The sequence below is a fragment of the Crotalus tigris genome, unplaced genomic scaffold (genome assembly GCF_016545835.1).
Source record: "Crotalus tigris isolate CLP2741 ecotype Arizona unplaced genomic scaffold, ASM1654583v1 scf7180000024304.1987388, whole genome shotgun sequence".
Lineage (NCBI taxonomy): Eukaryota > Metazoa > Chordata > Lepidosauria > Squamata > Viperidae > Crotalus > Crotalus tigris.
In genome coordinates this window covers 100,320-124,923 of record NW_024100476.1, presented here as the reverse complement: position 1 = coordinate 124,923, position 24,604 = coordinate 100,320, and the positions used below count along the sequence as shown (strand labels likewise).

General features: G+C 39.6%; 1 protein-coding gene across 1 annotated transcript; it reads right to left on the bottom strand.

The window, feature by feature from the left end:
• Positions 1 to 438: 438 nt before the first annotated feature.
• On the bottom strand, positions 439 to 24,182 carry NPFFR1 (neuropeptide FF receptor 1). The gene is made up of 4 exons (XM_039324660.1): positions 23,553 to 24,182; positions 13,035 to 13,346; positions 3,148 to 3,247; positions 439 to 1,931 (listed from the first exon to the last, which is right to left on the bottom strand). Exons 1-4 carry the CDS (start codon positions 23,566 to 23,568, stop codon positions 1,040 to 1,042), a joined length of 1,320 nt encoding a protein of 439 aa, XP_039180594.1. The 5' UTR covers positions 23,569 to 24,182; the 3' UTR covers positions 439 to 1,039.
• Between the last annotated feature and the right edge of the window lie 422 nt (positions 24,183 to 24,604).

Genomic DNA, 24,604 nt, shown 5'->3' with positions numbered 1-24,604 from the left:
GTTCAGAGGGGTCTTCAAACTTGGGAACTTTAAGACTTGTGGACTTCAACTCCCAGAATTCCTCGCCGGACAATTGCATAATATGCAGCTATCATTTAGAAGCACCCATAGTACTGTTGTTGTCATGGTACCTTTCAATTAGTGTTGACTCCTGGGCACTGCCTAGACTAGTACCTACCGTTTTCTTCCAGAAATGGCTTGCCATTGCCTTCTTCCTAAGGCTGTCAGAGAGTGAACCACCCAAGGTGCTTAGGGTGGCACTAGAACTCACAGTCTCCTGCTTTCTAGCCTGTTGCCTTAATCACCTGATATAATCTCAGAAAAATTAGTGGAATCATTGCGGTGCAGATTTTGAGCAACAACTAAACGATTTATGCTTTTTGATGTGTATGATGCAAAGTTTATTATTTGCATTGAAGTAGCACAGCCAGTGGAATCCATTGGATGAGGTATTTGCATTATCAATGTATATTCACCACAACCTTCCTCCTCCAACTATACCTGATTTTCCTTAAAACAGAGGCAGGAAGGGGAAAGATGTTACGGTAGACTGGAACACATTAGAAGCATTCATCTGTCCCATATTATGCAACCAAAAGTGGGGATTTGAAGATGGGAACATCTCCCACACCTCACATCCTTTCCTTAGTATCAACAATGGTAAAGTATTTGATCTTCATAGTTTGCTTAAAGCATGTTTCTGAAACAGCTATGAACATACAGTGGTATCTTGGTACTTCAACTGCTTTGAAACTCATCAAATTTGGTACTCAATGTATTTTGACGCAAAATTTTTTTCCCTGATACTCATTATTTGTTTGATACTCAACACACAAGCCAGAACTTGTTGGTGTTGGCTGCCTTGTAACACACTTATTATTATTCCTTATGTGAAAATTTTATTTCGTTCTCATCATTTTTGGTACTCATTGTGCCTGCCAGAACCTATTAACTATGAGTACAGAGATACCACAGTATTCTGAAAATATCTCACATCTAGTAAAGTCAACTCATCATTTCAAAGAAGTTTGAAATATGCTCAGATGTCACAAGCAGCGATGCTAACAGTTTTGGGAGAGCAGCTTTTACTGTCCAAATCCTCTACCTTCAGCCCACGGTGAACTGCCTGCCCATTTTTGGCAAGAAACAATCCTGCTTTCAAAACACTGCTTTCTCCAGAATCAGAGGGCTCCACCAAATCAGAGCCTTGAACTTCAACGAATATCCGATTGCGTGCTCTAAAATGAAATCGACTGTGGTTACGATCAGAATATGTTTCTTGATGTTCCTTTTCTGCCGAGCAAAACTGGATTTTGAAGGCAGCTTGGAATCCTCTCCGGAAGTTTTCATTGAAGTAACCATAGATGATTGGATTGATACTACTGTTAAAGAAAGCCAGCCAGTGGGCAAATGGGAAAAAATAAACCGTGATGAGGCTGAGCTGATGGTCAGTCAGGTTCCCATAATCGGTCAGCAGCATTAAAGTCCAAAGGGGCAGCCAAGAGAGACTGAAGAACAATGCCACAATAAACAGCATATTGATAACTTTTATTTTCCTCTTAGAGATCCTTCTTCCTTCGCTGTCCTCTAACTGGGAGCCTCTTATAGGCACAGAGGACTTGAAGAGTTTGAAGGCAATCCGAGCATACATGATCACAATTGCAATGAGAGGAGCAAGATAAATGTGTGAGAAAAGGACAGTGGTATAAATCTTGCGCATTTTTGGGTCTGGCCATGCTTCCCAGCAGGAGTAAAAAGGGTAGGAGTTGTTATAAGCATCCAGCATGAAGTGGTTTTCATCTCGGGTGACAGTCAAGGTAACTGCGGAGGGGCACATTATGATTAAGGCTGAGACCCAAATGATGGTTATGATGATCAGAGCTACCTGTAGAGTTAGTTTTTGTCTGAAAGGATACACAATGCAGCGGAACCTGGAAGAAAAAGAAAAAGCACTCTCCTCAAATATTGGAACTGCTGTTTGAAACAAGCCTTCTTTTGTGGTTTGCTGTAACGTGGAGCAGAAAAATGTCTACTTAGCAATCTATTGGGAAGGGGCATCTTTTAATTCCCTTGGGAGTTCTTCTGCCTGGCGTGCTAATTATAACATGCAACCATTAAAAGGAATATTTGTTTCAACTTGACTACAAGGTGTCATCAGCAAAGCATAGGTGTATTAAGGAAAGAAGAAAAAAATTATTAGAGAGACCTGGGCTCAGATTCTTCTGTGGTAAAGCAGTCAATTTTTATTACTCAGCCCAACCAACTTTGCAGGAATTGCTGTGATTGGATAATCCTAATATAAAAAAATTAACAATATAATAAAATTTGTCAGAAAAGGTGCTCCTGATTTTAAGTTTATATATAAAGCAACATCCCACCACCTAGGAGGTCCATCCTATATATTAATATAAAAATTCATGATAGAAATTTTATAAGAATAACAAAATATATATTTTTAACCAAAGTCATCAATAAAGTGGGGGGGGGGGTGTCATAAGGGCTAGGATCTAGAGTTTACTTTAACACAGTGGTTCTCAACCTGTGGGTCGGGACCCCATTTGGGGTCGAACGACCATTTTACAGGGGTCGCCAAACAACGCAGTCTGCCATTTCCCCCCCCCCTTTTCCTTAGCTGTGCTACTCCCTTTTATTCTATTGGCTTTTGAAAGCCAATAGAATAGACTCTCTTGAATAGAGTCTAATTCTATTGGCTTTCAAAAGCCAATAGGAATTGTCCAGGCTGTCTCTGCCCTGCTGAGCCCGCCAAAAGTCCCATTCTGCAAACGGTGCTGCACCAGTTGAGTAGTCCTCGACTTATGACAAGTTGGGGGTCGCGGCATTAAAAAGGTTGAGAACCACTGCTTTAACAGAATCTACAGTTATAAAAAGGCATGCATGAATAATACTTAGTATTGACTAAATCATCTTTTAAAATGTATTAACCCAGCTTTTTTAAATCAAGAGGCTATTCTGTTCTTTGCTTCAGGCAGCAGGTTTCAGGTTTTTTGGAGCAAGTTGGGAGAACAGAAGCCTGAAGAGAAAGATTAACCAAGAGAACACATTTCAGATCAGTAGAATGTCAGGTGACTCTATAGCTTCATTTTGAGATTGAAGGGAAAGAACAGAAAATTAGTGAGGCAAGCTTACCTCTCTACTGCGATGGCCACCAGGGTGAACACGGAAGCTGAGACAGACATACCTTGGACCAACCCACTCATCTTACACATAAAAGTATCAAATGGCCAGCCTGGAATGATAAGCAGAGCATCCTAATAATATACTTACATCCTAGTTTGACTCCACCTTTCAAGATTTTGCCTTGTTTAAGAATTGCTGAATCACATTTTAATAAGGTATTTTTTAAAAAAATCAAAGTTTTGTTATCTAATGGACTCTACATGTTATCCATCTACTCCATGTTTATTAGACTGATGCACATGGACACTTGTATTTACCTGCACATGACTGTGGTCGAAGAGGTATTACCAAATTCTGCGGACTGATCTCGGGGAGCTTAAGTACAAAGCTAGAATAACTGACATCCTCATCTAAGCACATGGTTGGCTCCTTTGGAGAATAGCCAACTCTCGGGTATTTAAAGTATTTTATGATTGAAGCTGTAAGCTTTGAATGCTTTATTGCAGGGGTTCCCAACTGAGGGTGCGAGACAATATTCCACAGGGTGCAAAAACTTGGTTTTAGAAATTTCAAAATTATATGTATATACATAATTCGTTGCTGTTATTTCGCACTTTTCTAAGGGGTGCGAGAATATATCAGAAGTGTTCTAGGGGTGCGGGGTATAGAAAAGGTTGGGAACTGCTGCTTTATTGTAATCAAACCAGTGACCCCAACCTGTCTGGTTCCTCCCTCATGCTACTAATCCTTAGTAGCTAATTGTTTTAGGTCAGTGGTTCTCAACCTTTTTAATGCTGTGACCCCCAACCAGTCGTAAGTCGAGGACTACTCAACCAGTCGTAAGTCGAGGACTACTCAACTGGTGCAGCACCGTTTGCAGAATGGGACTTTTAGCAGGCTCAGCAGGGCAGAGACAGCCTGGACAATTCCTATTGGCTTTTGAAAGCCAATAGAATTAGACTCTATTCAAGAGAGTCTATTCTATTGGCTTTCAAAAGCCAATAGAATAAAAGGGAGTAGCACAGCTAAGGAAAAGGGGGGGAAAATGGCGGACTGCGTTGTTTGGCGACCCCCGTGAAATGGTCGTTCGACCCCAAATGGGGTCTCGACCCACAGGTTGAGAACCACTGTTTTAGGTGGTGTTGGAGAAGACTTTTGAGAATACTGTGGACAACCCAACCAACCAACAAGCAAGTGGATCATTGAACAAATCGACACTGAATTCTCATTTGAAGCACAAATGACCAGATTCAAATTATCCTACTTTGGCCATGTTATGCAAAGAACCAGCTCTCTGGAAAAGGTTCTAATGCTGGTAAAGATGGAAGGAAAGAGAAAAAGAGGACAGCTAACAGCAAGGTAGATAGAATTAGTTGCTGTGACAATGGAATGTTTGGAAGACCTGAAAGATCAGGTTAGGGCAGGGGTAGGCAACCTTGGCTCTTTTATGACTCATGGACTTCAACTCCCAGAATTCCTGAGCCAGCACAGCTGGCCAAGGAATTCTGGGAGTTGAAGTCCACAAGTCATAAAAGAGCCAAGGTTGCCTACCCCTGGGTTAGGGATAGATTGTCCTGGAGAAAATCTATTTATGTGAATGCTAGAATTATGAGATGGGACATAATTGAAAAATTATTTTAGGATTTTCTCACAATTTTAAGATTTTTAAAAAATAGAAGTTGTTGTGTGCTCATCTCTTATTGTGTATGGTCTCAGACTGTAAATATATTTTGACTGATTGATGATTCATTACTTTGAAATGCACTTTAGATATATTGAAATCCATTGCTTCAATTGGATCTGAGCATGCCCAGATCTAAGATGTCAGTTGTACAATTGGTGAGTCCAATGGATAAGGCCCAAAATGTATGAATTTGGAAGATGGTTTTCATTTATGACAATAATGAGTAAAAAAATAGTAAATGCCATTATTCCTTCTAAAATTGGTTGAATTCTGAATTTAATAGAATAGAATAATCTACAACACGGTTGGAAAAAAAATCCATTAAATGTCTCTGATTTATTTATTTGCGCTTATAATTTTTGTACATCAGCTATAAATTCTTGTCAGCTAACAGTGTAAAACCATGCAAACAGCATAGAAATATATATAGAGAGAGAGAATGGAAACAGTAAAATGATTGATCAAAAACTGTAGATGGTGCTAACTTACTATCTTCCAAAACGTTTTTGAAGAGTATCTTTTTAATTGGAGCAAGCTGCAATGCAGCCTGGGGCAATGCATCCTGGCATACAGAGAATCAGGGCTTTTTTTCTCATAGAACACCCAGAACGGAGTTCCGGCACCTTTTTTGAATGGAACCTTGTAGGGTAGGCAAGGCAGGTTGTATGTGTGTGAGTTCCGGCACCTTTTTTTTTTTTTTTTTAAGAAAAAAAGCACTGCAGAGAATTATACATATCCTTGATGTGATAGGAGGGAAATAAAGTACTTTGCAAAACTGAATTCAGAAAATCAATAGTGATTTGAATCCTTTCTAGAAGAATAAGACAGAATTAGACAGCAATAGACAGAATTAGCTTCTGATTCAAGAAACTCCTCCCCTCAAGATGCTGCTATAGGCTATTGCATGCCAAAACAACTAGACCAGTGATGGCAAACCTTTTAGAGAGTGAGTGCCCAAACTGCAACCCAAAACCCACTTATGCATTGTTGGGTGCCGGGTGGGTGTGGCCCATTGGGTGGATGTGGCTGCGCTGTTAACGGCAGCTTGGGTGGGACTAAACAGTTCAATCAATCAATTCCAACTTTGCAAGATCTTTTTTTCCCGCAAGAAATTGAAATTGACTGATTGATTGAACCTTTTTTTTTTGTACACGGTGGCGGAGGCCTAAAGCGAAAAGGTTTTATAAAACCCAGCTGAAGGCCTAGGACTGGGGCAATGGTGCGCATGCCCACAGAGAGGGCTCTGAGTGCCGCCTCTGGCACCCGTGCCATAGGTTCGCCACCACTGAACTAGACACAGAGACAGTTTTTCCCCCCTATCACGCTGCTAAACATATAATTCCCACAGCCCTGTCTTTGCCTAAGGACATTTACCCATATAGTAGGGCTGAATTGCTATTTTCCTTTTCATCTTCTTGCCTATTTGCCGTGCCAAATGGAACTTTCATCTTAATCAAAAGTTGAAGGGGGCATTGCAGAGGGCTATCATTTATTTCATTGAAGTAAAATTGTATTGCTGTCAAGCAAGGATATGGGAAGTTTAACTTCAATGCCAAATTTTGAATGTTTATGGTTTCAGTAAATGTATGAATTATGCCAGTGATGGCAAAACTTTTAGAGTGCCCCAAAACTGCCCTGCCCACCCCCGCCTGCTCCACCCTGCCCCACCCACTCTGCCCCACTCCATCTGCCCACAGGGCCACCCACCGCCTCCACAGCCTGCTGCAAATCACCCAGGTGGCCCAGCAATGCCATGGCAGCCACACCCTCCGCCCGCGCCCCGCAGCATCAACTACATGCAACAGGGCGCGAGGGTGGAGTCTTGTCCTGGTTGCCATGTCCTTGGCTGCACTACTCCGCATGGGCCGCACTCGGGGGCAACTCTCCTCCAGGAGGGTTGCTGGTGAAGAGGGGGCCGTGGTGGGAAGCAGGGCTGGGGTGAAGGCATGCGTGCCCACAGAGAGAGCTCTGAGTGCCGCCTCTGGCACGCATGCCATAAGTTGGCCACCACTGCATTATGTTGTTTTTAGTAATGGTGTTTTCATTGTTGATTGAAAGCTGCCAGAGTTTGACATAAAATGGGTGGCTTTATGAATGTTTTCAATAAAACAAACAAACAAATAGGTATATTCCACAAAAGTCAGACTTCAATTTCTCAAATTCCCAGAATGAGAAATTTGGGACTGATCTCATCTGGGAGGCATCAGATTAAGGAATGCATAAACATCTTTAAAAATCTTTAATCAGTTAAAAACATTTTTATTAGATTGGCAATTCTGATTACAGGGATATTTGCAGGGATGGTGAAGAAGCTGCCATCTTTACTTTTCTGATCACTTGTAAGGACCCACCCCACTTTGCATCTTAAGAAGACAGAACTCTTGGAATAATTCTTCCAACAGGAATCCTTTATTAAGAAGAAGTGGTTGCAGGCGTGCTAGACAGGACTTGGGGTCCAAGCTCTCCCATTCAAGGTTTTAAGGGGTTCCCCAGCAGTCCCACCCAATCACCCCCCCTTCCAGTGATAGTTTCAGGCATCACAATTCCACCCCTTTGTTCCTTTCTTCCGTCTGGATGGAGACTTCAGATAAACTACATGAAAGGTAAATAGCCCCCTTTGTTATGGTAAGGTTCTTTGGTGCTAACTACATTCAAACTCTTTGAGGTTGCAATAAACACATTCAATTCCTTAGAAGTATACTGAAGGAAGTGAGGGCCATAAAGCCCCTTTGTTCTCCCCCTTCTCTCCCTCTTATGGCAGAATCCAGAGAAGGCAGAATTGGGATTTTCTATGTTTGATAATTAAAGATGAAATATAATTGGATTCTGACATCACTACTCCACCCCCTCATGGACACTCCAGACAGGTTATTATTATTTTGTTATGGACAAAGATTTGGGTTTGCAAATTTAAATACCAAAGCAAAGCAGCACAAACCTATATTATGGCACTGACTAGAAAGCTCATTCTATTGCAAAATTACAGCAATATGCAGCAAATGCTCAGTTTATATTTGCAGTCTCCACCAGGGGTCTCCATGATCACGGTCAGCTCACTGTATGAGATCGCACTATTCTTTTTGACCCCTGTTTAAAAATGTTGGGCGTATTTATTTATTTATTTATTTATTTATTTAGTTAGTTGCCACTTCTCCCATTTCAAAGCGATTCTGGGCAGAAAACTTTTAGCCCTGGATATGAGAGATGGAGCTCAGATGGAACTATAATAAAGATCACACTTTATTAAAACACAAATCTTTCTGTTTCAACTTGCAAAAAAGGAGCAACAAGACAATAGAAAGATACCTTATGTGGAATTTGAATTGTGGGTCAGAACTTTTTAGGGCTCTAATTTGCTATTAGAATCTTGGGACCACATAAGGAAAACTGGTTACATTTGATTATGTAAAGAGAAGCTGTTTTATTGATAAGAAACACTGCTTTTTAGAGTTGACAGAATTGCTGGAAATAGGCATTGTTTTCTGGTTCTTAAAGACTTTTTTTTTAGGACTGCCTGTATTATTTTTATAAATAACTCAAAGTGGCGAGCATACCTCATACTCTTTCCTCCTCTCCACCTCAACAATGCTTTGAAGTGAGTTAGATTGAGAAAGAGACTGGCCTAAAGTCACCCGCTATTTTTATTTAAATATTTAAATGTGCCTAAGACAGACTTGAACCTACAGAGTCCTGTGATTTATAGCCTGGTGCTTTCACCACTAGACCAAACTGGCTTTCTTGTTCCTTGTTAGCAAATGGAGAAATATTTATACTGCCTATCCCCCAGTTACTTTGTGCAATTTCCTTATTATTTTGTTTTACTCAGTTTCAGAAGGCTGGATCTTTGCTACTAGTCAGTTTCGTTCTACCTCTGTTACAGTGAAGAAACAGGTAGTCCTTGATTTGCAACTATTTGTTTAGTGACCGTTCAAAAACACAACAGCACTGGAAAAAGTGACTTATGACTGTTTTTCACACTTACAACTGTTGCAACATCCCCCATGGTCACGTGATCAAAATTGATCTCAAGCAGGCACTCAAAAATAAAGGGCAGGAAAAGAAGGTACATTAAGATTCGCAAAATTCTGTTACTACAACCTTAAAATAAAAGTACTGACCTATATAACATTGGGTTTCTTAGTCTAGTCTACTTTTTAGGGCTGACAGGAACTGAACCCTGTCACTGTCATTTTAGCAAGTGTGGGGGAAATATCCTGGAAATAAATTCTCATCTCCTTTCAGTCATAACACTTTTTTTCTGTTTTGTTCATAAAAGAAGTAAATATACCTTGTTTCTTGATAGACAAAGTGGTTTGCCTATTAAATTATAAGGATACTGTTTTGTAGAGAAAATCGAGGGATTTTTTTCCACACGAGTGCTGCTGGCAAATGAAACCCGAGTCTGTCCAAAAATATATTCTGAATTTTCCCTTCTTATGAATTCCTTTTGCGCCCTGCCATCTCTCAACGCAGTGTGAAAAAAGATCACATCTATTTCAACATGTAATGATTTGACCTTGATTCCTGGGTGCATGTACTTGGAAATCATATGCAGAGGAAAAATACATTCATCATTGACTTCTTCTGGGATCCCCCCCCCCCATTTCTTAGACAAGTCTAAAGTCAGATTCCCTGAGGTGATTTATTCACACCAAGCCTGACCCTCCTGAGCATCATTCCAGATCAGCAAAGGTCAGCAAGATGAGACCACCTGCTTTGACAACACATAAATAAAAGAAAACCAAATGTTTAAAATGAAGACAGAAAATGACACTATTTGATGGGAATATATGGCAAAAATAATATTGTCGTGGGTTCTTAGTGTATTTTATTTATTTAATTATTTAATTATTTAATTTGTATAGCCACTTCCTTACAAGAAGTGACTCTAGGTTGTGTACGGTATCAAAAACAACAATTAAAATGCAATCATTATAAAAATATAAAATAATTCTTAACATTTAAATATGCAGTATGATTAAAATTAGATGGTGCTGGAGGGATTCTCAAACTTAGCACTAAAGAGCTAATCAACATTCAGAAGCATAAATATGTTTTTAAGATGTCCAACTCTTTCCACAACAAGACAGTGAATATTTTCACTCACTCAAAATTTGCCTGAAAAATCTGATCTATTTTAAAGTGCCAGCGGGCAGCATAAGTGCAAGTTCCTAGTTACTTGTTACAAACAAGCAAGATTAATAGCTACTAGGGAAAAAGCATTTTCAAAAACGTTTTCCACCTTTCTATATTGATTGGTGCACCTCAGAATTCTTGTAGTTCTACTATAAAGAAAATAAACGTATCTTCAGTTTTGCTCATGTGTAGGTGTACTGTGAGGAAAATACTGTAAGTGTATTCTCAGCTCTGCAAATTACTCACACAAAAATATGGAATTCTAATTTAATATATATATTTTTATCATTTATCTAACAGGCAGAGAGAAAAACAAGAGGTGTTCAGTATACAGGTGTGGATTTTCATGCTCAATATAGGAAGTCCTTGACTTACAAGGACTTCATTTAATGACCATTCGAAGTTCAACAGCAGTGAAAAAAGTGACTTACAACCATTATGACCATTGCAGCATCACCATGGTCACGTGATATATGTTTGGATGCTTGACAACTGACTCACATGATGGTTGCAGTGTCTCAGAGTCATGAGATCCCCTTTTGCAAACTTCTGACAAGCAAAGTCAATGGGGAAACCAGATTCACTTAACAACTGTGTTACAACCTTAAAAATTACAGTGATTCACTTAACAAATGTGGTGAGAAAAGTCATAAAATGGGGCAAAACTCACTTAAGAAATTTCTCATTTAGCAACATAAATTTTGGCCTTAATGGTAGTCATATGTTGAGGAATACCTGTATCTGCAGGTCAGGTTTGGGTTTCAGGGTTTAGTGATCTGACAGATGATTTTCTGATGTGTCACCAATAACCATGCTAGGATCTTCAAAGGCCAAATATTCTGCCACACAGATCACAGGCAACTGAGCGGGGACTGACTGGACTTCTGTCTTTGTAGCCAGGACATTTGAAGATGTCCCCATAGAGATGTTCACTTTGTGATATTATCTGGCTTTGTCTTTGCTGTTTTCCAGATAATGCGTATCCAACAGCCTGGACCTATATTATAAACCTAAGCCCCACCAAACAGCTTCCCTTTTTGAAACAGGCAAAATTCATAGGCTGTCTTACCCAAGGAAAGATCTAAGAGTTATCTATAGCAAGATAATCAGTAAAAAGCTGTCAATAAACTGTGCCCTGAAGAATTTCTGAGAAGAGATAAAATAAGAGATTCTGTTGGAATGGGGATTATGTTATTAAAGGAGAAGGTATCTGAAGTCTCTGGAAAAAGATCTAATTCATTTCCATATCTTATTTGCAATGCTTGCCTTTTAACCTTTCCTTATCATTTATTTTAGATCAAAAGGATTGAAAGCAAATGAATTGTCTGTCATCCCATTATCTTTTCTTGTATTTCCCTTAAACCTGAATCTAATAAATATCATTCACAGTGCGGCATATAAAATATTGTTTAGGACTGAAAGACTCACTTTCAGTAATATAGTTGTGCTGTACGCTGCCCAGAGTCACTTGCTTGTGAGATGGGCAGCTATATAAATTAGATAAATAAATAAATATCTCAGAAAGAACTTAAAAGTACCAGTCTCCACTCAATGTCCAAACCACATGTTCCATTACCTTTCATAATAATGCTCTCTTCAGGAAAAGTCTTCATACCATTTAATCACAAAAGTAAAAAGTTTTACTTTTTTTTCCCTGAGAAAATGCAGGCAAGTAATACACCTGTTCAGTGCTTTTTTTGTTAAAAAAAAAAAAAAAGTGCCGGAACTCACATACATCATACAACCCACCTTGCCTACCCTACAAGGTTTACCTTTGTAGTTGAAAAAAAAAAACCTTCAATTTTTAGTGTATCTAAAAGACTAGGATTTCATTCAAGGTAAGTTAATACTATTAATGTTACCATGCACTGTGTGGCTTTAAATTACAAGAAGGTATTTTATTAATCTTTTGGGACATTTACCACTGGCATACCCATATAGTTTAATGATGGAAATGTCAGCTTTCTGTGTGGAATGAAATTGGCCCAATAAAACAAAATGTGATTGCTTTGTAAAAGACTGAATTATTTTTAAGAAGTTGTCAAACAAGGTGGAAAAATTTACATTTGGAGTTTAATATGGATATTGACTTGAGACAAATTAAAGTTGAAACTTTGTCAGTGAACAGATTACTTTTAATTTACCTTTAAGTTAAACCCAATTTAATGAATAGATTTGATTAAACCTTATACTGTAGTCTACCTTTACATCTGACCAATACAGAATTAATATATATTATTATTAATAATAATACCTCCAAATCACAAGACATTGGCTTTATTCTTATTCTTCCCCTCTGCAGTTTGAATATAATGTATAAAAGATTAAAAAGAGCTTTTCATAGACATCTCAGTCTTTGGACTATCCAAGGAACTGAAACAGCAAACTTTTGCTGTCGGGCAAGCTTCCATGCCAGCCACCTTTCTTTCCTCTTGCTTCTCCTCTTTTTAATCTCACACCCCACCTTCTGTGAAAGATGGCCTCCATGTTTATGTGTCTCCTACCGCCACTATTGGCCTCACACCACATGGTCCAACCCAGCCAATCAAGCCACACTCTGACTGTGGTGCTCCAGCGCCTCATGGCTCCTCCTAGAGGAGGCAATCAGCGCTGGAGGCAACCCCGCTTACACTGTACCACCAGTGGGGCATTTTTAAAAACAAACAAGGATAGGAAGGGAAACAATAGGAAAAGAATGCAACTCTGGAAAATCCGTCAAAAAAAGGTGCCAGAACTCTGTTCCGGTGTGTTCTATGACAAAAAAAAAAGCCCTGCACCTTTGCTGTCTCACAACTATAAACATTGTATAAAATCTCAAACTAGTATTTATTCAATGGACATCTGAACTACAAAATTAAGACTACACTTCCAAATAAAATAAAATGCTATTAGAGCAATAATGATTTTCATGGATTTTTATTGTAAGATCTTCATATCAGAGCTAGTTATGTTCTCCAAAATCATAAAACCCTAAAGTCCAATGTCTTGTAAATTAATTAGCAATCCTAAATATGTTGGGGAATCTTAGCATTTCTTTTCGTTTCTCCCTTTTTCAATATTCTTGGTTTTCATTTACCTGTAATCAGGTTGTCCACCAGTGTGGTTGGCATGCAAAAAATCCCCACCAAGACATCGCTGATCGCTAGGTTGAGGATAAAGAAGTTGGTGACTGTTCGCATCTGCCGATTCTTTAGCACAATGAAGCACACCAACATGTTGCCAATCATGCACATGAAAAAGATAAAGGCATAGGCAACAATGAACATGGACGCTACTGGAGAAGAATGTTGATAGTAGGGGGAGAAGGTGGAATTCCCCTTGTAGGTCTCGCCATGGCTTGTGTTCTTAGAGAATGGTGGGCTGCTCTTGGTAGGGCGCAGAATGATACCTGTGATGGAGAAGGAAGAAAATAACAGAATAACAGAATTGAAAGGGACCTTGGAGGTCTTCTAGTCAAACCCTCTACTCAAGCAGAAGACCCTATACCATTTCAGGCATGTGGCTGTCCAGTCTCTTCTTAAAAGACTCCAGTGTTGGAGCAACTACAACTTCTGAAAGCAAGCCATTCCACTGATTAATTCTCACTATTAGGAAATTTATCCTTAGTTCTATGTTGCTTCTCTTTTTGATTAGTTTCCATCCATTATTTCATATATATATATATATATATATATATATATATATATATATATATATATATATGTAGGTCTTTGGTTGTTCGGGTTTTTTCCCACGTAAAATTGGAAGTGTCTTGGCGACGTTTCGACGAAGTCCCATTCGTCATCTTCAGGCTGGTGCTTTCAGCTTCGTGCCTCGAGCAGCAGTGTGTGGTCTTGGCTGTTTCTTCCTTTTAACTGCCAGTGGAGGTATGAACTGATTGGGTGGGAGCTTGGCTGTGTTCTGATTGGGTGGAGGTGTGTTTTGATTGGTTAGGGGCTTGGCTGTGCTCTGATTGGCTGGGGGGTATATATATATATATATATGGGTCTTTGGTTGTTCGGGTTTTCTCCCGCGTAAAATTGGAAGTGTCTTGGCAACGTTTCGACGAAGTCACATTCGTCATCTTCAGGCTGGTGTTTTTAGCTTCTTGCTTTGAGCAGCAATGAAGAAGCTAAAAACACCAGCCTGAAGATGACGAATGTGACTTCGTCGAAACGTTGCCAAGACACTTCCAATTTTACGCGGGAGAAAACCCGAACAACCAAAGACCTATATACAAATACCCGCGAAAACCTCAGAAAACAAACATATATATATATATATATATATATATATATATATATATATATATATATATATATATATGTTTTCTGAGGTTTTCGCGGGTATTTGTATGTAGGTCTTTGGTTGTTCGGGTTTTCTCCCGCGTAAAATTGGAAGTGTCTTGGCGACGTTTCGACGAAGTCCCATTCGTCATCTTCAGGCTGGTGTTTTCAGCTTCGTGCTTTGAGCAGCAATGTGTGGTCTTAGCTGTTTCTTCCTTTTAAGTTAAAAGGAAGAAACAGCTAAGACCACACATTGCTGCTCAAAGCACGAAGCTGAAACACCAGCCTGAAGATGACGAATGGGACTTCGTCGAAACGTCGCCAAGACACTTCCAATTTTACGCGGGAGAAAACCCGAACAACCAAAGACCTACATATATATATATATATATATATATATATATATATATATATATATATATATGTAATAAAAAGGCCAGCCTGCCAAATCAACTAAATCAGAAGCAATGTGGGTACATCTTAGAAGGCGCCCTCCCTAGTTTCTTTGATATTCTTCTGCTGTCAGCTTTGCAGTGTAGTCCAGATAGGAACCATGGCCAGAAAGTAGATTTCTCCCCCGTTATCTTTATATCCAAGAGACTTTGCCATGCCCACATTCTGTCTGTGGGCTCAGTGCCTCTTATCCAACGTTTCCCTTCTCGGGGACTCTTCCCTCTGTTCTCTCAAGGTCATTCTCTCACACCATTACACTTGTGGGGTTCTGTTTCCCATCATCCCTCACTGTTAGACAATCTGGCTTAGTTTACTACATTTATATTTAGTACAGTGATGGCGAACCTTTTAGAGACCGGGTGGCCAAATACTGCCCCGGCCCCACTCTGCCCCCCACCCCGCCCCCCCAAAGGGCCACCCACCGGCTCCACAGCCCATCAATTGCCCAGGTGGCCCAGCAGCGCCATGGCGACCATGCCCTCACCCGTGCCCCGCATCATCTGCATGCGACGGGGCATGAGGGTTGTCCCTGCTGCCCGGCTGCCATTTCCTTGGCTGGGCTGCTTTGTGCGGGCTGCACCTGGAGGTGACTCTCCTCCAGGGGGCTGCGGCAACAGCACGTACCCACAGAGAGAGCTCTGAGTGCCCCCTCTGGCATGCGTGCCATAGGTTCGCCACCACTGTTTTAGTAGAACCTAGAGAACCTGTGTCCCATTGAGTCATCATTTCAGAGATATTTCTTTATCTAAACTGAGAAGCCAAATGATCTTAGGTGGGAAAAAAGGAGTGGTAAATGGGAGCAATTTCTGACTTCCTTCTGGCTTTTCCATTCAGATTCCTTGTGGGAAGCTGGTGGGAAGCATCAAAAATCTTCCTTTCCCCCTTCCTTCCTTCCTTCCTTCCTTCCTTCCTTCCTTCCTTCCTTCCTTCCTTCCTTCCTACCTTCCTCCCTCCCTCCCTCCCTCCCTCCTTTCCTTCCTTCCTTCCTTCCTTTGAAGGACAAGTCTTCATCATGGTTCAGTCCAAGCTGGGAATAAACAACATGGCGACTGCTTTAGAAAGAAGGTTGCCATTTATTGAAGAGGAGACAGAAAGATGACTCTGGAAGAAAAGAGAGCGAACACATGTAGGGAGTGGGTTTTTATACCTTCTTGAGCCTTTTGTTTCGAGTTGTTCCTGTGGCATGAACTTTGACCTGAGTGTGCCTTTCTGGTATTCTGATGGTGGTGGGTTAATCCTATTATGTCCCAAAGGTCAATCCTGCTTCCCAAGGGCTGTGGCTGACGACTCTTAGATTTTTGGTGTGTTGATTCTAGGGATTTTTCTTCCTAATCCCAGTTTCCTGATTCCAGTCTTTCTGACAAGATTATCACATCTGCTGTTCTGCAGACTTGGTTTCTGTTTGGGACAGAGAGACTTGGGGGCAGGGTTGGTTTCTGCTTTTAAAATCCTTTGGGGAAAGACAGAACTGTCTTTTAAATATTTCCAAGAATATTTCTTTCTCTGGGGAGGAGGCTGATTTCCCACACTTCCTTCCTTCCTCCCTCCCTCTCTCCCTTAGTTAAAGGTCATGACAACAGTTTTTTCATAATATGTAGATCCAAGGTCACCATCTTGGCTTTACTATACCCTGGGGGACACCCTTGATCATCTCAGGGCCATGGATTCTTTTTCAAGGCAACCAGATAGACTATGGAAAATAAAGCAATTATATTCCAAGCATGAGGATTTTCTGTCCCCTTATTATAAGCACTGAAGAAAATGTCAGTTCATAGTATGTGATATTCTCATTTAATAATGAATGTCAAGGTTGATTTTGCCAATTCAGAGATGGTTTGTAGTTGCTGAAATCCTGAAATTATCAGTTCTGCATCTAGACTCTCAATAGCTAAGCTACCCTGAAGTGAAAAGGATTAAACATTATGCCACATGATTGAAAGAAGGAAAAATAATGTTGCCATAACATACGTAACTCAGACACTTGGGTTAATGTGTTGTAAATAGAAGAATGACATGTTTATGAGATAGATGGCTTATATAAATTGGATAGATAGATAGATAGCTAAACAAATAAAATATCCCCCCAAATAGGCAGTTGACCCAAAGAAGCAGACCCTGTCATGCACAGAGGTTAAATTAATTTCACTCAGTTATGGTGTGGGAAACCTCTAGAACCAGTCAATCAATTGATTTTGCATAGTTAGTCTTGTAGGAAAAAAAGCTGAAAAAATAAATTTATGCAGGCTCCAAGGCCTGTAAGCACAGAATATGCCTGCCAAATATAGTTTTTCCTGAAGATTGAGCAGTATCCCCCAATTCCATTAATCCAAATTTACATAATTGAAACATTTGATCCATTTGAATGTCTACATAATTGATGAGTTTTCATCCTTTGCATCAATTTGCATCAATTGCGTAATAATATCATTGGTGGTTTTATATTGTGCACATCTGTTTATGTTCCATCTGTAATCACCCCACAGAGTGAGTAACATAAAGGACATAAATTATGACAATTGCCCAGATTTTAGAACAATGGAACAATTTAGAACATTTGTTATTTGCTCTATTATTTGACAATTTGGCCTCCTGCATCCATTGAATGAAGGTCCAAAATTTAAGGTTTCTCATGGGATATTATGCAAGTTCTGGAGAAACTGTGGGTACAACTCAGTTCACAGAATGGTGATTTTATTTTTTTTATCCAGTTATTGTGAATAGAAACTGCCAGAACCACCACTTTTGATTCAGTTAACCGTGTTGGGAATATCCACAGGAAGAGAGCACGGTATCAGATCTGGAACTCAGCCACTGCAGAGGCCTTTGTGTAAGCAGAATGATTTTCAATCTTTGTTATTTTCATCAGGCTGTTCAAGGCACTTGGAAACACCCCCTTAATAAAAGACTATTAGTGCAAGATAGCGGGGTTCTCCTATGAAGGATCAGCATTTATTTACACCATCTCTTACCTGAATTTATTTATTTTGGATTGTTTTAAAGTTGTTTTATCTGTTTTATGCAAGTAGGATTGTAAGCTCCTCAGAGATGTTTGACTGAGATGAGAAGCCATAGAAATTAATTAAATAAATAAATATTTTATCAATTCTTCACTACAGTGTCTTCAAAAAAATCAGAGATCTAGAAACAGAAGAATGTGATATTATTTTCTCATTGAATGTCACAACACATTTCACGTCCACAGATTCAGAATTAGTGAAATAATTTGTTGCATCAATACTACACAACACACCCAACTTAGCCAAATACACTAAGATTGAAATACCAAGAATAATGAATCCCTTCATCGTTTGTTGCACTACCTAGTTTCAGTTTGATGGACAAATATACCAACAAATCAGATGGGATCGCCACTCATAGGACTCATAACAGACGCTGTAATGTAGTGACAAAAAAAGGCACGCTGGCTGAGGAATTCTGGGAGTTGAAGTCTACAAGTCATAAAAGGGACAAGTTTGAAGACCCCTGCATTATGTGGAAAACCACTTCATAATGATAAGAAACAACCAGAAAAAAAAACACATGAAACCATCATCTTTGGAGAAATAATAATCACAAGGGAAGAAGAAAACAACAACGCTGGCTGCATGCCTTGTATTGACCCCTGGATATCCTCATCAGCACAAGAAACAGTGACAAACGGGAACCCAAGTCTATCAGAAAGTAACCTATTGTATCCTAGGTAACACATTTCATTGGTTTATCAAAATATAAAATACAAAACCTACAAAAGAAAATAAAGATAAGGAGAGAAAAGGAGAAGAGAAAAAAGTGCAGGGCAGAGGGGAAAAGGGGAAAAAAATGCTGACTTCCGACGCCTTTTGGTGCAGTAGAATAAGGTAATAACATAAAATCTCAACTTTTTACTTTTATTTAATAATATATACTAGCAATTTCTATAACATCACACCTATCTAATCAGCAAAACCCAAAGTCAGTAACCTGCAGTATCCTACTGCCCCAACCTCTTATAAGAGGAACTATGTAAGAATGTTACTCAAACAAGCACAAACACGCTGCAGCAAACTGGAACCAGCAGAAAGCGGAAGCAGACCATTTATGCAACATCTTCCGACAAAATGGATAGCAACACAATTTTATCAAAAAGTACTTCATAACACAACCAGCACAATGTGTGAAAAGGATAACACTTCCATACTTCAAAAACATCTCAGAAACAACCAATTGACTGCTAGAACCACAAAGTATCATTGTAGCATGCAAACCAACTAAAGCTCTCCAAAACATTTTAAGCAAACGAAATGACTCAGTAGCCCAAGAAGAAGAAAAAACAGGGTCCATGTAAAATATACAGTAGAAGGTCTGCAATAGACACAGGCAGAAGACTACAGAACACATGCATAAACACCAACTGCTTTCAGAAGACATGACAAAAACTCCTTAATTTCACAACAGAAGGACAGACTCAGCCACAGTTTCAACTAGGAACCTATTAGTAGCTTAGACTAAGTCAAATTTAAAAATACTAGAGAATTACTTCATGGCAGCTTGTCATTCAGACAAATCAGCCATTAATAGACAGGTAGAGATAAACCACATTTTCCCACCATTCGTAGGAGACAATAAGAAAACCTAACAAGGAAACAAACCACCAAGGAAGAACCACCACCCCCCTCCAAAAAAACCCCACTGCTGCATGTAAATAGGCAGCAACCCATACTCCCGTGCACTGCTGATGTTACCTATTTGGGTAATGCAACATTTGCAAGCAAACAACCAAGCTCAGAGACCACGAAGAACTCTACAGTTCAACCTTGAGCCTACGTATATCTTCTCCTATGGGAACATTTTAAAATGCTTGAAAATTAATTGAACTAAGCAGTGTTTTAGGAAGGACCAACACATAACCTTCGTGTTCAGAACTTTCTTCCTAAAGAAATATTTAACCTAAAGAAAACACTAAAGGCTGTAATTGTGCCACTTGGAGTAACTGATTGGGACTTAAGTGTATAAGAAACGGGACTTACTTCTATGGAAACCTGTGTAGGACTATTGTGTCTGAAAACAGATTTTAGTCTGCACAGCTCTATGACTGCCTCCTCCAATCAGGTCTTTCTTGTTATCTCCTCAATGCTACAGAATATTTGAAGGGCAGCAAATTGAGAACACTGATTTATATCCTAATAAATATGTTAGTCTATTAGATGGCACTTGATCCTTTGTTGCTCATGCCAAGGCAGTCCTGGTCTATCATCTCAGATGTTATGTAACCATTCATCTGCCAGCTCCATGCACTCCACATGGAATTGAAAATGCTGATATTCTCTGACTTCTGCTCCATCGGCTTGGAAAATTAAACTTAGTGGCAGACTTAAGCAATGTAATTCTGACATTTTTTCCAATACTTTCCTGAGGATAAATAAATCAAGAAGGATTACCTTGTTGCTTCTTTTTCTACTATATTTGATCAACCCTTGAAGATTCTGTAATAAGATTTGAATGCATCTCTCATGTATGATGCTTTGACTCTAAAGTTGCACAAAGAGATTTTTAAGAGACCTCAGCCATGATCAGCCAGATCACATTTAGAGATGGGACTTTGAGAGTTTTTTCCAGTCAAGGAATATATATTAATTGAGCCTGGAGTAGGAACAAAGAAAGCAACAGCTTTCTACAGAGGCATTACCAGAGAGAAAGATGAGTCACCTTTTTGTCCCGAAAACCAAGACGTGTGAAATGCATCCCGCTAGAACAGAAAATCTGTGCTGAGCTAAAAGCAGGAACAGAGTGAGCTTCTCTGCAAGAAATCCTATGAAAGCATTGAGGTCCTCTAGTCTAGAAACTCCAAGCTAGTTGTAGGGCTTTCCTGCAAATCCCTCATCTTATCTTTGGCCTGCATGAATAGCCTACTACTGCAGAAAACAAAATAACAACAACAACAATAATAATAATAATAATAATAATAATAATAATAATAATAATAATAATAATAATAATAAAAGTTGGAAGGGATCTTAGAGGTCATCTACTCCAACCATTTCAGACAAATGGCTGCCCAGTCTCTTCTTAAAAACTTCCACTGTTGGAGCATTCACCATTTCTGGAGGCAGGTTGTTCCACTGGTTAATTGTTCTAACTGTCAGGAAATTTCTCCTTAGTTCTAGGTTGCTTCTCTCCTTGATTAGTTTCCACCCGTTGCTTCTTGTTCTGCCCTCAGGTGCTTTGGAGAATAGCTTGACTCCCTCTTCTTTGTGGCAGCCCTGAGATATTGGAAGTCTGCTATCATGTCCCCCCCCCATCCTTCTCTTCATTAAACTAGATATATTCAATTCCAGCAGCAACTGTTCCTTATATGTTTTAGCCTCCAGTCCCCTAATCATCTTTGTTGCTCTTCTCTGTATTCTTTCTAGAGTCTCAACATCTTTTTTACATCGTGGTGACCAAAACTGGATGCAGTATTCCAAGTATGGCCTTACCAAGGCATTGTAAAGTGGTATTAATACTTTACGTGATCTTGATGCTATCCCTCTGTTAATGCAGCCTAGCACTGTGTTGGCTTTTTTGGCAGCTGCAGCACGCTGCTGGCTCATATTTAAGTGATTGTCCACTAGGACTCGGAGATCCCTCTCACAGTTACTACTATTGAGCAAGGTACCACCTATACTATACCTGTGCATTTGGTTTTTCTTGACTAAATGTAGAACCTTGGTTTTTTCACAACTGAATTTCATTTTGTTGGATAGTGCCCAGTATTCAAGTCTGTCCAGATCCTTCTATATCTTAAGTCTGTCTTCTGGAATGTTGGCTATTCCTGCCAGCTTGGTGTTGTCTGCAAATTCCATCTATCCCCTCGTCCAAATCATTGAAGATATTGAAGAGCACTGAGCCTAGAACAGAGCCCTGGGTCATGGGTTGTGGGTTGCTCAGTACACTAGAGCAGAGTAAAAGGAGATTCAGTACACTAGACTTAACTACAAGGTGTTTGGGTAATTTATAATTGAGTATATTGTGGGAATTTGATTATTTTGTCAGCATGCTATGTTAAGGAGGACTTCATTTCCAACCTTAAAAAAGGTTTATTTCTTGGACATAACTAGTTGTGTGAACAAAGGAATTAATGTAAAGGTGGAAATGTTCCTTGGATTGTGGGCTGAAAATTGCTCCCACTGACCACAGAGGATGCCATCAGAAAGATGGAGAAATTACTGGGAGGGTGAAAAAAGAGTGTGCCATTTTTAGGATGGCAATGAAAGTCTAAAATACACACAAATTGGATCAGTGGTGACAAAATGGGCATATTTCGGCAGCATGATTTGGGACTGATTTGGGGATTTGCTGAAAATTTGATTTTGCCAACAAGTGCAATTTCAAACACAGCCATAGCAAATAGATTGCCATCTCTTACTTAACAAGTATTTTAAGTCTTCATATCCTTCTCAGAAAACCAAAATCCAAATATGAGCTGGCACCTCTTTCTCAACTTTCTCAACTTGGAAAAAAGCTACAGGAACGCTATAAGCAGTGGATTTAGAAGACATTTGGATATCCCAAATGAGATCAAAGAGTTATTTTAAGAGAAAAATGAACCTAATGAAGGATACATGTTCTTCATGAAGGTGGAAAGATTAGGAGCTGAAGCTGATGAGGCAAGAATATCAGTTTTCAGTCTTGACAGAGCCATTATATAAACAGTGAGCAGATGTTTCCCAATCTCAAGATTGGGAAAAAATAGCCAAAATTCCATTGAAGAAAATGCCTTGAATTTACACTCTAGAGCAGAGATACACATAGGGCTTGATTTTTTTTGTATGTTCTGTAGGGAGAGAGACATTGTACCTGGTCTTTAATAAAGTCGTATCTGATAAAGTTGCAAATTCCCAAGTATGAAATTAAGAATCTAAATAGTCAAGATTTATTGCTCAAAAGATGGCGATGAACATAGAGATCATCATGCAGATAGGGATAGGGATGCCATGCGTGTGCGCGCACGTGCGTGCACACACACACACACACACATACACACTCATACACATAGATAAAAGCAAAAACAGAATCCAAGGTATTTACTTTTATGGAGTTACCCCAAAACATGGCTGAGATAGGAGCAAACCATTTTATTGCCTCTAGCCATTCAATCATTAAACCTCTGGAAAAGGGTAATGTTTGGTCCCTGTCATCTCCATTAATTTCAAAATGACTTAGATCTTGCACTGGCTCAGTTGTGGGACAACTATTTCCCTATGAATGGATAACAGGAATGGATTGCCAGAGTTTTATATTTTGGAACTTCTCTGATTTTTATACTTATACTCTAATTAAGAAAAGGTACATGGGATGGATTTTCTTTCCCCCTCTTCCATTTCCTGCAACAGGTGTTGGAAGAGTGATAGAGGCGTCAGGGACTATACTTAGCAGATGTTCCAAAGGGAATGCTTCAAGCCGTATATCCCAAATAATCTATCCTATTTCCTGGAAATTCAATGGGTTAGTACAATACAATACTCCAAGTCTATCCTGGAATGGGAACCTAATCTACCCTGGAAAGTGTATGAATTAGAAATTAAATAAGTTACAGTAAATTAAATTGGTGAGATACATGTAGATTTCTCAAGCATTCAGAGTCTATGGGCTATAAAAGCAAGAAAACAAACACTGGTGGGTCCTTTTCATTTATACTCTCTCCGTCTCTCTAACAATTAATCATATTTTCCACATGGGGAAAAAAATTAAGAAAGAAGTTATTTGGGATTGCTACCTGATCCCAGGTAACTCCTTGATTTTACAGATTTTGAATTAGTCATTTCAGAAAACAAAGTACCAGAATTTTAACAGGTTTTCAATCAAACTATAAACAAACCAGGTTTTCCAAGAAAAGAAGAAGAATCTGAGTCCCTTACCTTCCTCATTTTCCATGTTGTTGTTAATTCTCAGCTTCTTCTCCAATGGTATTCAGCAGTGAGTTGAGATCTGCTCCATAAGGTTTCCTTTTAGAGGCTTACTCTTTATTTACACAGAGGCAAGAAAATTGGATTATTTATTTCTGGGGAAATTAGCCTGAGACTATCCCTACAGTTCTTCTGAGAGCTGTTGATGGTTTGTTGAGATACTGTTTCTTTCTACACTTTTATTTTTCCCTAAATTGTCTTCGGGTTCCAGAATGAATAAAAACGGCATGCATCTTGTCTTTCTGTTTCAAGAGCAAGTGTTGGCAAACAGCACTTGGTTAAGAAAAGCTGAAGTCCTCAGAACTGCAGGGAAAGAGATAAAGAGATTTTCAATGTTTTCCCTCCCCTATTTAAAAGGAGGTGGGAAATATCCTTGCATACTCAGGGATGCTTTTTGGACAGGGTCCTGTTGAAATCCTTGTCAGCCCCCAACTTCAGGGCAATGGGTCAAAGCTGGGTCCCTTCTATATCTCCCATCTCCTTCTGAGGAACAACTCCAAGTTGCTGGTATTTATCCACAGCAAAGCAGCAGGCAGAAATCTCAGCTCCCTGGTGACTGAAGCACAGACAGCTAAACTACCTTTGCTCAATTATGCTATCTCCCCCTCCTGAGCCTCTGAATCTCTCTCCTCTGGCTTTTTGCTCAGCCAGGAGGCAAACCTGTGGAAGCTGCTGGTGTCAGCCTGAGTCAGTTTGTACGTAGGAAAAGGGGAAGACAGGATGGTCTGAAAAGGAGGAGGGGGGTACACCTCTTCCCACTACCATGATTACAACAGTTGGTGACTTATCAGGCAAATTACAGATAAATAATCCTCCCCCACATTTGCTAGGAATGTTTATTTATCAAATGGGCCGAGTAAAGAATTTTCAAGGCGGAGTGTATAGTATCACAAGAAAGTCCCAGTGTTTCTCAACCTTGACCATTTTAAGGCATGTGGACTTCAATGCTGGCTGTGGAATTCTGGGAGTTGAAGTCCACATGCCTTAAAATGGTCAAGGTTGAG

Coding starts and splice junctions, on each gene's coding strand:
- NPFFR1 (XM_039324660.1), bottom strand. Junction 3,248..13,034: donor GGTGGACAACCTGATTACAG/GTAAATGAAAAC, acceptor TTATCATTCCAG/GCTGGCCATTTGATACTTTT. Junction 1,932..3,147: donor GTGGCCATCGCAGTAGAGAG/GTAAGCTTGCCT, acceptor TTTTTCTTCCAG/GTTCCGCTGCATTGTGTATC.